Raw genomic sequence first — 12,500 nt, 5'->3', positions numbered from 1 at the left:
AGCCCACGCCGTGTGACCCCCTCCGTGTCAGTGTCACCGGGGAGGCTGCCCGCGGGTGGCACCGGCCCCGCCGCCGCTAACCTGGGGCATTACTGCCTGGCCGCCGCCCGGGTGCGCTTTGCCACGCACGTTCCGTCCTTGTTTGCGTGGGCTCCCGCTGCTCACGCAACAGGGGAGAAAATCGGATGGTTTTTCCCGCGACTGGGTGATGTATGGCTTCGTGTCGCGGATCAGCAAGTGTAAATGGGTTGCTGTGAGTCTTGAAAGGGGATGAAGTAAAACTGGAAAGAAATGTTCGCTTCGGGGCTTCTGCAGCCTTTTGTTTATTTCCTCCACAGCAGCACCTTACGCAGCTGCGACCGTTCCTGCCACCTGGCGAGTTTTTGCCGCGTACACGCAGCACGTGAACCTGCCCCGTTGCTGCAGAGACTATTTTTCAAAGAGCATTTTTGGGGTACCGTCACGCAAACATCCAAAACACTCTCCTACGTGGATGAGGTGACCGGTGACAACATTAGGACTCGCCTTTCCCACAGGGAAGTTAGTAGCTCTGCTACTCGAACGAAGCTCTACTTCATTCCAGGGACCTGAAAGTTTCGTTGTCGACGCTAAAAATACACAGTGGAAATCTTTAATTCTGGTTTTTGGATGAGAAGCGTGAAGTTCTTGCTTTCAGAGCATCTGACTCATTCAGAGAGAGTATAACAATCAAATCATGTATAAACTGCATAATTTAAAACCTGTTCTATTATTTAATGGCTTATATTCCATATATCACTTGTCCATTGTTATAATCGTGCAGTTACGCCAACTTCTTTCCAAACTTTTCTTGGGAGCCCTCGCCACATTATTTTTCCTTAAGCACAAAGGTCTAAACAAGCCTTAGGCTGACACTAAGAATAGCCCAGATTAGGAAGCCAACTTTTGTTCACGTAAGTACAAGTGTTTTGAGAAATTATCTGGACAAAATAGATATTTTGAAGTAGTGGTTACCTACATAGAAGAAACTGCCCAGGCTGACACCAGTTCTCCACGTTAGCTTCCATGTAATTCCAGGACACTTTTAAGTCTATGTGATAACAAATTTCATACGATATTAAGATTCTAAAGGACTCAACTGGAAACAGACAACTGCCTTAACATAGGTTCTTTACCCTTACTTGAAATTGTAGGGGTAAAAATGCTCAATTACAGCATGTTGCTGTGTGAATGTAGTTCAGTTTTGGTCACTGAAAAATGTCCTAGTTGTTCTGGAGTTAATCCCCTGATGTAAGCTAAACTGACTAGTAATGCCAGGCACTGGGTAAGGGGAGGAATGACAGGGTGGCTTGAACTCCTCCGGCTGAGCAGCTGCACGAAAACTCGTGCCAGCACCAGGGAGGGACCGTTCAGGTCTCGGAATATTCTAAGCAGCCAGGGGCAACTTTCTTTGGCAGCGGTGCCAGCCGAAGGCACTCACTGACTCCAGCATAGCACACAGCCCAGAACGCAGACTATCCAACCACAACAGACCCAGCAGGACTCCAGTAGGAGAGTCCCCTGGAGAAAATTTATCTAAAGCTTGGGTGATAACAGATGATTGAAGAGAGTCTTGCCTCATCGAGGAAAAGTTCCGCAACCTGCAGCTCTGAGTGCAGCCAGATGAGAATGCTCAGCCTTGTGAGGCTTTACATCAAACTAGTTTTCTTTGTCCAGTAGGTAGTAACTGAGAGGGAGCTCAGAAAGACCGCTTCCTTGGTGTAAAAGCAGAGCCTACCGTAGAAACAGCAGTACTGCTTCACTGCCAGACAGCAATCCTCTGTTTCTGAGTGAGGAGGCGCATTTATTTTTCCATATGGACTGGCAAAATTCCCCATTTAAAAAAAAAAAAAATCTCCATTTGCTAGAACTGCATTACCCGTTCAGAAAACAGAAGGAGGCGGTATGTTTCACACCAGGTCTTTGAAGACTAATGTTAATCTTTTAATGACAACTGCTGTAAGAGAATTGAAATTGAGTATGTGAGCAGCTCTAGCCAACTAGTTACGAACTAGCTCCTAGCAGTTAACATGTTGGTGACAGCGTAGTCCCTAAACCTCCAACCGTAACGAGAACTTTGATTTATTCCAGATTAAGAAATCTGATAGAGATTATACTTGTAAAGAAATGTTCCTATGGTATCTGTGGATACAGTTTAAGGAAGCTGAAAGTGGTGAACAGACATGGGATGTTTTCAAAGGGATTTTAACATTGGTAGAGGTCGTAAAAATTATTATATAAGGTCTTGTTTTGCAAATAGGTCCACCGAATTAGAAGAATAAGCAGAGGCTCATTTCAAGAATTGGCTCCAGGTAGCCATATTCCTAGCAGAAGGACACTAGGGCCCATAGGACACAGGAATCAACTGCCCAAGTCGGACCAGTTTCAAGACTGAAGCCTTAGCTCCTTCTTTGCAGTTTTTTATAGGAGGAAGGTGGCTGTTGATGCTTCACTTGTAGTTACTGCAGTAGCAAAAATAGCAGATTGTTGCAAGTCTTCAAACCAGTCTGTTGTTCTGTCAATTGATTTTGAAAGATGACTATTAAAATTATTTTGTATTCTACGTTAGAGGAATGCTGTTGCACTGAAGCAAGCCTAGGAAGTCCCTGCAAGACATAGGCTAAAGACTCAGTGCAGATAAGCTCTAGGTCACTCCTTGAACACATTGCACAATAAGTGTTGTCATAAGGATTACATGAATGCCTATGGTAGCCAAATTCCCTTCAATTATCACATTATATCTCAATCTACAACTATAGTCACGGCGAGATTAAAAAGAAATATTCACTGTACTGTTAATAAAGCAAGTAAATGGGTCTTAAGTACCTTGAAATTGGCCATTCCTGCCCGGATGTATTATCACTAGATCAGCTGTCCTCTCCACTTTTGATTTGCTAAAGCAACCCCACTGCAACTGGTCACAGTAGCTACCTCCTGGTCCCTTCAAACACTGGTGAGCCCTGGGTTTTGCCGCTGATGCACAGAATCAAGCAAGCATTAACAGGAGATACTGTTCTATTGCACATCTTCACCGCTTTTGCTTTCTCCTTCTGCACTGGTCTTTGTAAACAGAGCAGTGAGTATAAGCACGGGTGGAGCACCCACCGGTGTGCCAAGGAACTCCCTCGCCACTTCCAAGGAGGACCTCTGACCAACGTGCCCAGCCCACAAGCCCACCTCCGGGCAGCAGCGGCATGCTCTGCACCGGGGAGCGGGAACCAGGACCCCTTCTCCAAACCGTTCCAGCGCAAAGTTCAGGCGAGGGGAGAAATAAACAAACAACAACATATCACATGGGCACAAAGTTGAACCTGGACCGCTTAACCCACAGCCTATTCTTCTGTCAAAGGGGTCCAGCTGACTGCGACCATTTCTTCCACACACGGTCTTCGTGTGCTGTTGCCCATGTCCCCTGGCCACGGGGTCACCTCAGGGAGCCCACAGGCAGCTCCCGCTCGGCACCAGCCGCTGCACTACCTGTACATCCTTGCCTGCATCTAACAGTGCAGCCAGAAGTTCTCACATCAACAACCTTTAGAAGTAGTGTTGTTTTCTCGTAAGAAAATATGCAATAACTTGAAGGACCAGAAACGAGGAACATCTCCACAGATGGGACCTGCACAGCGTGCCGTGGGAGAATCCATACAGGGTCTGTCTAGTGCTGAACCATGGTGCCTAGCGTCAGAAGGGACATAAGGTTTACTCACTATCTATATTCCTTTTTTTATTCTGTCTTAGTAAAATGGCTATTTTATGAAGCCATTTTTTGTTGGACCTTTCTTGCTGAGGTGCAGAAAGAGCCCTGCACCATCTCCCTCTCTCCCACACTTCACCCCTCCCTGGGGCAGAATACTTACTAATTACAGGATCATTGCATTCACCAAGAAGCTGCTGATACTGGGGAGTGAGATGGGAAAGAGGGAGTGTGGTGGGTTGATGCCAGCCAGCAGCAAAGCCCCAACCCAGTCACTCATGCTCCCCCTCAGCAGGATGAGGGAGAGAATCAGAAGGGTGAAACCAAGAAAAAAAAAACCTCATGGGTTGACATAATAAGTGAAGAAAAAGAATAAAAATAAGTGATGTGAAGGCAATCACTCACCCCCTCCCACCAGCAGACCAATGCCCAGCCAGTCTCCAAGCAACAGCTACTTTGGAAGAAACTACCCCCTCCCAAACGCGTTTTTATTGCTGAGTGTGATGCTACACGGTCCGACATGTCCCTTTGGTCAGTGGGGGTCAGCTGTCCTGGCTGTTTCCCCTCTCACCCTCTTGCCCACCCCCAGCCTATTTTTGGGGGGAGAGGGCAGAGTGAGAAGCAGAGGCAGCCTTGATGCTGTGTAAGCACTGTTCAGCGATAGTGAAAACACTGGTGTGCTATCAGCACGGTTTTGGTCACAAATCAAACACAGCACTATACAGGTTGCTATGGAGAAAGTTAGCTCCATCCCAGCCAGACACAGCATAGGGAGTGAAATGCAACTGCGGAAATCCTTAAACTGTCTTTATCTCTGAAGAATGAGTGAAGGTGTAAGTGCAGCATCTTAAGTCTCACCAGAACTATCCTTAGCCGCTTCTGACTCATTTTCTCTCCCTCTTGGTGAAGCTGTGGAGTGGCTTGGAAGCAGAGAGAAAAGAAAAATGACAGAGAAACACTATAGCTTCGGCATGATTCAAAATACCACCATATGATCTGGAGTCAGTAGCATTACAAACTACTTTTTCTTTTTCTTTCAAGAACAAAGCGCTTCTGGTGGCATTTACACACTGTAGCACACTCCTGTTTTGCTTCTGTTGAGATAAGCTCAGCATCTGTGGTACACATAAGAATGTCTTCTACACATAAAGACAAAACAAAACAAATTTACGCTGCCCTTACCAGGAGCGGAGCAGGGGGGCAACCAAAACGCAACTTTATTGTGTGAGTAACAATGGAGTCCAAGACCATTGATAACTGAGACGAGACAGCTACAAAAGTTGTGGTCTCATTTTTCTGAAACCCCAAAGAGCTGCAGTTATAGGTCCTTTTCAACTAACACAGCATTTATCCCAGAGAGAAGCTGAACGTCCTCACGTGTCCTCTGAGCCTCTCCGGCCAGCACCAAAAACGGGAACAGCCTTGAGAGGAGGGGGGCTGACCCCAGTGTGACCGGACCTGACCCCAGTGTGATTCGAACACACAACCTTCTGATCTGGAGTCAGACGCGCTGCCGTTGCGCCATGAGGCCACGCCACTGCCCCTGCTGCCCCCTCCCCCGGAGGACCTAGTCCCCGGAGCTCCTCAGCCCGGGGGACACTGGTGGCAGCCCGCGCTGGTAGAGACCCTCGGCCGGTCCCTCTACATCCTTGCCACTTCAGACGCCTTTTACCAGGCACGCTCGGAACATGCACCCACAAGACTCCTGCTGCCGAATGCCGTGGGAAGCGCTCGCTGGAGTTTGGGGTGGGAAGGCGTCCTCCAGCAGCCCAGCTCCACAGAAGACCTGTCCTACCCTCAGCACCCCCCTTCTGCTGCAAACATCTCGCAGAAGAAAGTGAGCGAAGCAGGCCAGGCCACCGTCAGTAAAGGTTTCGGTCTTAAAAGCATGTTTGCAAAGGATCTTTGTTTCGGAGAAGGAAGCGCAAGCTTTTTCTCCTGACAAAAATAGCCAAAGGATCAGATTTCCACACCCTTGGGTTTTGATATCACGCTCCTTGCTCACTGATTCAAACTTTGTTGTTAGAGCACATAGCGTTTATCCTACAGCTGACATTGCCCAGTGTTATTCCCCATATTTGCCCAAATCCACCCATGTTTTCTGCAACCGTAGTAAGTGCTTTCCAGTAATTCAAGGTGAATTTAAACTGCCTGTATCAGGAAAACACTCCAGTTGTCTTCTCTGGGATAAATTACCTCCAAAGCTGCAAGGAAGCGTGAACACAGCTGCAGTCTGCTCACAGGAAACTTTAGCCATGGTTCTTTACAGCTTCTGGAAAAGCAAAATGTGCGTCTTCAAATGAACCATTCCCTCCTTCACCCAGCTTCCAGCCTCTTCAGCACAGGCTTTTACCAAATTTTGTAGAAAAATACTCTTCCCATCACACACCCCACCACATGCCACGTTTAATCTCTGTGTACAAAACACACGCTCTGCTCTGGACCACAAGGTACCTGGAAGAGAGCCACACAAGGCTGCGGGATCCGAACACGTGGGGTCAAATCACCGTCCTTGTGCCGCAGAGGCTGCCCCGTCTTGCCCTCACAGTGGAGGCTGGCAGAGCCTTGCCTGCTACACACTACGTTTTCTTCAGGAAAACTCCACTATGCATGTATGACACCCAACGTAAGGAGCAAGGCTGCGGGGTGATTTCAATGCAGCCTCCAGATCCAACCAGGCATGCCACCAGGCCAGAGAAACAGACCCCACTGCCTTTTCCAGTGGGGACAAACACCTCCAGCTCCCTCCTGCAGCCCTTCAGGAGAGAACTACTCGATGAATGCTCCTCCACCTTCATGGTCCAAAGACCATAGGAACAAGGCTGGAGCAGAAAGCAGCATGGGAGGTAGCATCTCTTACCAGCCATGCCCAGGAAACATTAGCTAGAGATTTCTGGATTGCCACATAATAATTCAGTCAACAGCAGCTAGACGGGTGATTTCACACAGCCACAAATTACACACAACCCTTTGCAGAGCCAAAGGATGCCACCACGCCAGCTTCTGTAGTCAAACCATCTGCAGCTGCTTTTCTGCTGCTCCTACATTTATCCCCCAATGCAGAACACTTACAGGGAAAACCATCCCATTTTCTGTTACAGCTACTTAGCGATACATGATGTCCATAATACACACAAGGAACTTCTGATAAAGAATATTCTTAACCCTGTCAGTTTGCTTTCTGGAGAAACTTGCAGAAAGGGGCTGACTAAACAAGTTTCACAATAAGGGGGTTTGTGAGCAGCAGTCCCAAGCAGCAACACTTTGACTGAAGGCAGAGCACCTCCATCAGGGATGGGGTTTCCCGACGGCTGGAATTACCCTTTTCTCTTCAAAGACACAGAGCCTGAAATTCGAACCATGCACAAACACCCAAGCTTTTAGTATTTGCCTCAAATGACTTGTCTTTCAAAGAAGCACTACAGTTGTCAGACACCATTGACCCGAATGCCTTTTCCCCATGCCTGAAGCATTTGCATTTCACTCACCACATCTTTCCATGCTTTTAAATAACAGCAACTTGTTACTTCCACTGATGTTACCAGATGAAAGGAAAGTGATGTCTTCACCAGTAAGTATTCCAGCGGAACAAGCTTTCAGTGAACTACACTGTGCTGAGTCAAGAGGAACAGGTAAATGTTAATAGTTTGCTTGCAAGAACCATTCAGCACCATTTAGAATTTCAGCATACAAAAGCTGATGACCTAGCAAAGCCAGACGCTTTCTCTGAACATTGTGTCCCTCTGAACAACGATTGCAAAGTGACACAAGAGAAAATTCCTAAGAGAGAGGGAAAGACCAAGCTCAGCATGACTCAAAGACCCAACCCTACAATTTGGTAGCAGAAATACCATGACTGTGGTGCAAGACCTAGCTTGTACCTAGCCCTTTTTCTCTTCAGAGAAAACTTTACAATTGACCATGCCTCTGCCAGCAAGGGGAGAAAAAAACCCCAAACCCCAAAATTTGCAGTGTGATTTGCATCCTGCCTTCTGAGCTACAGCCAGACAAGCTGCCATGGTGGCCCAGGAATACTTGCCTTCTTGTCTCCTTCCAGGACTAAATTTCCTGTTTTCTTTTTTACCACACATGTAATATTAGGCTTTTTTTTGAGGCACCCTCTCTCTGTCCTCACCTCCATTCTAAAACAGCCCTGAGCCAGACAGGCTTGGCGTATGTGACTGGAGGATTCCTGACCCCCGGTATATAAAATCTCATTTGTCAGCAGAGAGGAGAGGGAAGGGGCTTTAAGTAACATCCAAACAACAAGGGTAATGCATTTCTACAAAACAATTCCTTTATCGCTCCACACCACAGGCTCTTACAGCACGGCGTCATATAGTAGTGGCATTGAACTTGGAGCTTAGGACTATAAATGTTTAAACATACTTTTATTTCCTATCCTACTACCCTGATTTCTCCTTCCAACATTGGAGGGACTGGAATTTCCCTGGGAAAGAGCAAGAGAAATAGGCTTTGGATACCATTTGAGCATAAAAGCACAATGGGAAGAGTTCACAGCACAGAACTGCAATTCTGAAATAGGATGGAAGCAGATGGCTCCCCAGCCTCCAGGTTGCCCTGTTTTTTATTTTTACTTCACGTGATTTATACCAAGAGGCCATATTTAAATTGAAAGTGACTAAAGTCTAAGCTTTTAACTGAACGTGTCAGAAGATTGGCTGGGAAAAATTTTTAGCGGATTAAGATGGAATCTGAGCTCTTGGGTACAGTCAATAATCAAAACTCTGTTTCTGTTACTAATTGTCTTTTTGATGATCATGCTGCTATATGCTTGCCTGAAGAGACAATTTACTAACAGGATTGCAGTCAACCGCATGATCATGAGAGAGGTTCCAATTATTCCACCAGAATACAGTCCACCACCAACATATGCTGAAACAAATATTAACTCTTAAAATAGTAGTGGATAAATGTTATGTAAATAATGTGAAAGTATTGAAATAATTTTCAACACTTTCAAAGGGGGGAAATGTTACTGATTTGTTATTAGTTAGAATTAATTATATTTAATTTTAATAGGAATATGGAACTATAAGAAATATTTTAGCAAAATTATATATTGCATTCTATACATTTAACCAACAACTAACAGCTGCTGTGAAATCCCCTGTACAGCCCTGTACCAAGGCCGGAGGAATTGGTTAAAATCATCTAGTAGGAACATTTAGAACTTAGATAACAGATGTCAGAATTTCAAATTAATAGGAACTTAGGAACTTAAGAATTATGTGTAACTATAAGAATTCGAGTATTGTCTGAAATCAGTTAACCACGGAAGCTGTAGTAAAGATTTACTTTGATCTAATTAACGAGAATTCCAATCAGTAGAGTTAAGTGAGATTAACCAATGATTGTTTTAGTATAAGAATATTGATAAGGTGGTGTGACTGAGGGCCAATCACTAGAAACATTAAATTCAGGAATTAACATTGAATGTACTTTATGTAAATCTAATACATGATGGCGAAAATCGTACTGCGCAGAATCACATGAAAGGTCAACTATCGGACAAAGTGAGGAAGACTATGGAAGACCACCAGAGGGCTTCTGAAGACCACCAGAGACCTTCACTGGGCCTGCGTAAAGGACATTTACATATGCTAATAACCTCCCAGAAATCTAATGAATATGCATAACATTTCTCAGAAATCTAATGAATATGTATGAATAAGCTTAATATAAGGTGTATGATTTTGGTGTTCAGGTGTGCGTGGTTCGTGAGAGGACTCACCCGTGCACCCGGCCGTCAATAAAGAAGTGTCTGCTTATCTACACTAAATTGGTGTTGATAAGTTCTTTATTCCGAGTTTTTCGGCAACAAACGGAAGTAGCATAGAGCATATTTGGCATGGAAAAGGAATTTCTATTGTCAAATCTTCTCTTTTGTTCCTTTCTCTAACACCCTCAAGATCTGGTTTTGTATTCATTGCCAACAGGAACTTCTTGGCACCCTTTTAGTAAATGAAGTATTCTTTACTTACTGCAGTAAATACTGTTATGAGCACTGGTAGCACTGGTAGCACTGGTTGTTTACTGGTTCTCAGCTAAACCTCTGCTTTTGAAACCACCAAAAAAAAAGAAAAAAAAATTTTGCCTGGCTTCCCTTAGTCCATGGACACATGCCTAACATGGATTACTGCTTTTAAAATATGGCTTATCTTACATTCCCAGGTTTCAGACCCTAGAAATGTATATAACAGCTCAACTCTGAAAAACTGAGACCTCTGAGGCAGGAGAGAATAGAGGACAGCAGGGCAAAGCTGAGAGCAGCAGTTCTATTTTAAATAAATTCATTGTTAAGCAAAGTCTTTTTGTTGTTTGTCTCTTCTATCCTTAGGTTTTCTGAACTTTGGAACTTTTCCATGACAATTTTTGGATTTACAGACACTTCCGTTTTTACTCCATAAACCCAGCTGTGGACTATTGGCCTAATTCAGCTCCAGATTTGAACCAGGAGGGCCATTCAAATTAGCTGTGGAGGCCACTAAGTAAAAGAACCAGACCTTTGGAGGCAGAAATATACAGTAAAATATTTCCTTCAGTCTCCTTCACACTTTTAATTGCCCTTCCCCCATTGCTATGCTGGCTGGATACCATGGGGGTTTCTTTCTGACTCACTGGCACTGACCTGCCTTGCAAACAAGAGGAGCTATTTACAAAAAACCTTTACCGAGTCATGCTTGGTTTCAGTTGAACTCTAACCTAGCCATTGCTAAAATGTGGCGCTACAAAGATTTAGTGCAATTCTTGCAAACTGGTTGGCTGTATAATGCTTGCAGCTCCACATTTCCAGCTGTTTCTTTACCCCTGCAAGCCCTTGACTGCAAATAGGACTCTCTGACTTTGTTCAAGATATCTGGACACAAGCGGCCAGAGCCACCTCAACTGCCTCCACAGGAAAATACTGCTGCCTAAGTGGGAAGCTTATGTAGCTGTTCTGGCAGGAGGGAAAACGAGGAAGACTATGCCTGTTACCAGGAGTAAAAATGCAAATAGTACAGCTATACTATCTAGCCCAAAGGGAAAGGAGATTTATTAGCAAACAGGTAAGAAGAAACAATTGTTTCTTATTATTTATGCAGCAGAATAAAAAAAGCTATGTGGTTACAGCTAGTGGCTATGTACAAATGCAAAGCATATCTATATGCATATCATTGTTCAAATTGTTTTATCTAGAAACTTTCTAGAGCGGTAACATTACTAGAGCACTCAAGCTCTGCAAAACTTGCTTGGTTTTTCCTTCTACAAGGAGAAAGGCTGTCCTGGATTTGGCTGGGATAGAGTTAATTTTCTTCCTAGTAGCTGGTACAGTGTTATGTCTTGAGTTCAGTATGAGAAGAATGTTGATAACACACTGACGTTTTCTGTTGTTGCCAAGTAGTGTTTAGACTAAAGTCAAGGATTTTTCAGCTTCTCCTGCCCAGCCAGCAAGAAGGCTGGAGGGGCACAAGAAGTTGGGAGGGGACACAGCCAGGGCAGCTGACCCCAACTGGCCAAAGGGAGATTCCATACCATGTGATGTCATGCCCAGTATACAAACTGGGGGGAGTTGGCCTGGGGGTGATCGCTGCTTGGGAACTAACTGGGCATCGGTCGGCAGGTGGTGAGCAATTGCATTGTGCATTACTTGTTTTGTATATTCCAATCCTTTTATTAGTATTGTCATTTTATTATTGTTATTATTATCATTATTATTTTCTTCCTTTCTGTTCTATTAAACTGTTCTTATCTCAACCCACGAGTTTTACCTTTTTTTTTCCTGATTCTCTCCCCCATCCCACTGGGTGGGGGGGAAGTGAGTGAGCAGCTGGGTGGTGCTTAGTTACCTGCTGGGGTTAAACCACAACAAAGGCAAAGAAGAGAATCTAAAAGAGTGGAAAGATCAGGAGGTACAGAGGAGAAGCCTCGGTTATGGGAAGCAGGCAGCAATGTGGAGGTTTGCTTTGATGCCAGCATCTCACCACAGAGATTTAACATGCTGTCCCAAATGAGGCGGGGAAGGTCAAGAAGGAAAACAATTAAGTTTATTATGAAAGATTGTAAGTGGTAGGTTTACAGGAGATAACATTTCCAGCACATGAAGTCACTACTAACTCAGGAGATAAACTTTTTGTGGATGAAGGTACTGTTACGTGTTTGGCCTATCTCTAAAGTAATAGGCTAAGGAAAGCTATTGCCCAACAGTGATATTCTCCTAAACATATAGGCACAGTAAATTTGAAAACCTCGTCATTTACATCAGGCAACAGTTACAGCACCCGGGACATCTGCGTGGGCAACAAGACACCTCTGCGATAGATGCACCAGGAGCTTTTTGTGCTCTGAAGCTGAAAACCGCAGGGATGACCTACATGCTAGCACGACTGCAGGAGCCACGGCCCAGCTCTTGCTGATGCCTTCGGTCCTGCCTCCTTAGACGTTCTGGTGCAAGGAATGTCAGCAAGCACGGTATTTTTACCACTCTGTATCAGAAAATTAATTACATGGGGAAAAGGAGACAAAGCTTATAAAGTAAACCAACCCCAAACTTGGGCCTTTTTGGTCGATGAGCATCTTCCTGCGTTTAATTTGCCACTTCTGTCCTACGAAATCGTAAGGCCTCTTGCAGGTCGAACCTCGACATCCTTCTGTAGCCACCGCCCCGCAGAGTTACGATTTCTCTGGAAAACAGAGGGAGAGCACCGCGAGGCGCCCTTTAACGATTCACCCCGCTCCCTTCAGAGCGCCCAGCCCAACCTCACCCCCCCCCCACACCCCACCACCA

The 12,500-nt window shown here is 45.1% G+C and overlaps 1 protein-coding gene and 1 non-coding gene across 2 annotated transcripts in view; one reads left to right on the top strand and one right to left on the bottom strand.

Annotated features, from left to right (window-relative positions):
- The window catches only part of HSBP1L1 (heat shock factor binding protein 1-like 1), a 15,296-nt gene that overhangs the window by 718 nt on the left and 2,078 nt on the right, over positions 1-12,500 (top strand). The window contains exon 2 of the mRNA XM_010577166.1: positions 5,218-5,573. Coding sequence (XP_010575468.1) covers positions 5,218-5,573 — 356 coding nt within the window. The remainder of the gene's footprint in view (positions 1-5,217; positions 5,574-12,500) is intronic.
- TRNAW-CCA lies at positions 5,172-5,243 on the bottom strand. Its single transcript has one exon. It is a non-coding gene; the product is annotated as a tRNA-Trp (tRNA).

Source organism: Haliaeetus leucocephalus, unplaced genomic scaffold, assembly GCF_000737465.1.
Source record: "Haliaeetus leucocephalus isolate CR32 unplaced genomic scaffold, Haliaeetus_leucocephalus-4.0 Scaffold41, whole genome shotgun sequence".
Taxonomy (NCBI): Eukaryota; Metazoa; Chordata; class Aves; order Accipitriformes; family Accipitridae; genus Haliaeetus; species Haliaeetus leucocephalus.
Note: the sequence above shows the minus strand (reverse complement) of the source record. Positions and strands in the feature narration are given on the sequence as shown.